This window comes from Coregonus lavaretus (assembly GCF_964263955.1).
Source record: "Coregonus lavaretus genome assembly, chromosome: 28".
In the NCBI taxonomy this organism is placed as follows: domain Eukaryota; kingdom Metazoa; phylum Chordata; class Actinopteri; order Salmoniformes; family Salmonidae; genus Coregonus; species Coregonus lavaretus.
In genome coordinates, this window is record NC_140015.1 from 38,237,501 (window position 1) to 38,241,253 (window position 3,753).

Sequence of the window (3,753 nt, forward strand, 5' to 3'; positions counted from 1 at the left end):
ATGCGTTATGAGCTGAGTACAACTGTGTTATCCTGTCATAAATCTAAGGTTCTATTACTTCATTGTTTCTGTTGCTGTTTCCATTTGAGTCTTTGTAAACACACCAATAGCTTCAAAATCTGTTTAAACTAGCATGTTGATCTCCTGTCAGTCCTTGCATCATTAGTTCCATCTATCTAATTTGAGAGAGGTTACATTTCCTTTTCCCCATCCCTCAACTGGCAACAAAGTGGCAGGGTCAAGCTGTTGAAATGACACATTCACGTATTCTGTATGCTATTTTTCAACAGCTTGTATTCTTGTCAATCCCATTGACAGTTAGTAAATGTTCCCATCATATACTTTATAAGCAGTTGTTTCCTGTGCTTCTATTTGTATGACACCAGTGATTTACTGTCCCTTTGGTCTCTGTGTTCTCTCCCTGCTGTTTTAGGTTATGGCTCTGAGCAGACTTCTGACTTTGGGGCTCTGTGTTCTCTCCCTGCTGGTTCCGCCAGGCCAGATGGAGCAGTGTGAATGCCAGGGTCCTAGAGGACCACCTGGCCCTCCTGGCCCTCCTGGGCCTGTTGGACCTTCTGGAGGTAAATGAGTCGTAAGCTTAGTACAACTGCCTTACCCTATCATAATCCAAAATATAATACTGTTGATTTTGGAGTACACTGTCACTTTAAGCATGCATATTCATTTGTGTGCCTGATGATGGACTGATGATGAGGGGGACAGAGAACTCTGAATGACCTCAATTAGATAAGCACTCCTATTCCTACAAAAAGGCTTTGTCTGTACCAGTTGCCCAAAAAAACTGGGGCGGGGTATAATGAAAAAGCCCAATCCGGTATATTTCCTGATGTTACCCTTTGATTAGACTGTTGATTTTGGAATAAACTGCCAATTTAAGCAAGCCAGATCAGACTGCAGAGCACTTAGCAGGCTAATTTAAGCAGTCCTTGGTGTGTATGATGATGAACCCTCTCCCTGTTATCTCTCCATAGGCATACCTGGACTTCCTGGTCGACCTGGTACACCTGGAGCGAGCGGTATAGTCATACATATTCACTGTTCTAACTATATTATTTACGTCCCAAAAATGTAAGTGGGTAACAACACCCTTCGAAGAAATGTCGACCACAACCGTAGTGCTGCTATCTCATTGTGTGTTTTTTTGGAAGACAAATAACTCTGAATGACCTCAATTAGATAAGCACACCAATTCCTACAAAGAGTCTGTGTCTGTACCAATTGCCAAAATAAACCTATTAAAAGGGGCATAGTGAATTAATAGGGTATAGTGAATTATTAGCGGTTCACAGCGAAGCCATATCTCAGACTGCCCATCTTAATCTTTTCTTTTTATTGGCCAGTCTGAGATATGGCTTTTTCTTTGCAACTCTGCCTAGACGGTCAGCATCCTGGAGTCGCCTCTTCACTGTTGACGTTGAGACTGGTGTTTTGTGGGTACTATTTAATGAAGCTGCCAGTTGAGGACCTGTGAGGCGTCTGTTTCTCAAACTAGACACTCTAATGTATTTGTCCTCTTGCTCAGTTGTGCACCGGGGCCTCCCACTCCTCTTTCTATTCTGGTTAGAGACAGTTTGCACTGTTCTGTGAAGGGAGTAGTACACCGCGTTGTACGAGATTTTCCGTTTCTTGGCAATTTCTCGCATGGAATAGCCTTCATTTCTCAGAACAAGAATAGACTGACGAGTTTCAGAAGAAAGTTATTTATTTCTGGCCATTTTGAGCCTGTAATCGACCCTCAATTGCTGATGCTCCAGATACTCAACTAGTCTCAAGAAGGCCAGTTTTATTGCTTCTTTAATCAGCACAACAGTTTTCAGCTGTGCTAACATAATTGCAAAAGGGTTTTCTAATGATCAATTAGCCTTTTAAAATGATAAACTTGGATTAGCAAACACAACGTGCCATTGGAACACAGGACTGATGGTTGATGATAATGGGCCTCTGTACGCCTATGTAGATATTCCATTAAAAATCAGCCGTTTCCAGCTACGATAGCCATTTACAACATTAACAATGTCTACACTGTATTTCTGATCAATTTCATGTTATTTTAATGGACAAAAAAATTGCTTTTCTTTCAAAAACAAGGACATTTCTAAGTGACCCCAAACCTTTGAACGGTAGTGTATGTAGGTGCCTTTCCTCATGCTGAACACATTTGCCTCAATTACCCATAAAGGCCTGTCAGGATAGATTTTCCTTCATCTTGGAACTTTTGGAAAACCTTAAAAAAAAACATATTCTCATGAACCATAAGTCCACTTCTCTATCATCTATCCATAGGGCCATCTGGACCTTCTGGATTATCTGGATTACCAGGAGTTCCTGGTAGAGTTGGACGTGATGGAGTCCCTGGTCCACCTGGTCCCCAGGGAGCTACTGGTACACTGCTGACTGACCTCTTCCTGGTTATGTATTTATTATTTGGTTCTCTCTAGTCACACCTTCTGTTTTCACAGACTTAGACCTGGAACCACTGCAAGCAAGCTTGGTCAAACTGGAGTTGGGTAAGGAAGTGAATTTCAGAGAGCATGATCAGAATGTTATGTACTTGTATGCAATATTACAGGTCCCGTATCTTAATTTGATCACTCTGTTGTCGCAGAGAATTTTCCTGCACAGCAGGAAATGCAAACGTGTGGTGTATTCAAGGTTTCTAAAGTTTGTAATTTCCACTTATACATTTCAGATTTGATTTTCCGTAACAAAAAATGTATCAATCCCAACAGTTAATTATAATCCAAATAACAATTCATATTTCCTGTTGCTGCAGGATTATTTTCCTGCTGTGTGAAATGGGCTCAAATTAAGATAATGCCTCTGTAGATTATATTGTAGTTTACTAAGTATCAGTTCAACATAAATTATGCAATATTCGTAATTTTGGAAAATGCTGTGTGAATTTAGTCGAGTGTCAGCATTTGTGAAATATAATATGGCAACTTTTGCTTCCACTTTTAATGTTACACCGACTGCATTTATACCTGGTTTCTCTTCAGCCATAAACTATGACTTCGCCAGAAGAGTTGACAAGAAGTACTTTGTGTCACACAAGAGACAGGGTTCTTTTGACGACGCTGTTCAGTTCTGCACCAAGAGGGGCTTGCTGCTGGCTTTGCCGAAAAACGAGGAGGAAAACACTGCTCTCACTCAAGTACTTGAAGGGGCTTTCAATAATGTGTGGCTCAATGTTGACAAAAGCAAAGAGGGAAAGTTTCAGCTAGATTTGAAAGGCCATCCCCTCACTTTTTCCAAATGGGGAGATGGGGAACCAAAAGTGCCTAATGGGGATAGGGGCTGCACAATGTTGACAGAGTCAGGTGCATGGCAGGTGACATCTGATTGCTCCTTCAATGCCTATATCATGTGTGAGATATAGGGACACCTCTATGAAATGCTGTTTCTGAGTTTACAATGAAATCTTTCTTCTCTTCAATTAGGATTTTCTAGGTTTTATCTCTAGGTTTTATCTCTAGGTATTATCTCTAGGTTTTATCTCTAGGTATTATCTCTAGGTATTATCTCTAGGTTTTATCTCTAGGTATTATCTCTAGGTTTTATCTCTAGGTTTTATCTCTAGGTTTTATCTCTAGGTTTTATCTCTAGGTCACTTGTATTTCCAGTTCTTCTGCACCTTTCATTCTTTCTTTTATTCAAATGAGCTAGTTAAAATGTGGGGTAGAATATAAAACGGAAAGGGAAACTTGTCGAATAAAGCAACAAACACATTTA

General features: G+C 40.3%; 1 protein-coding gene across 1 annotated transcript; it reads left to right on the top strand.

The window, feature by feature from the left end:
* Positions 1-2,768: 2,768 nt before the first annotated feature.
* Positions 2,769-3,753, top strand: LOC311104046 (mannose-binding protein C-like). Its single transcript, XM_084145699.1, has one exon. It carries the CDS (start codon positions 2,912-2,914, stop codon positions 3,398-3,400), a length of 489 nt encoding a protein of 162 aa, XP_084001825.1. The 5' UTR covers positions 2,769-2,911; the 3' UTR covers positions 3,401-3,753.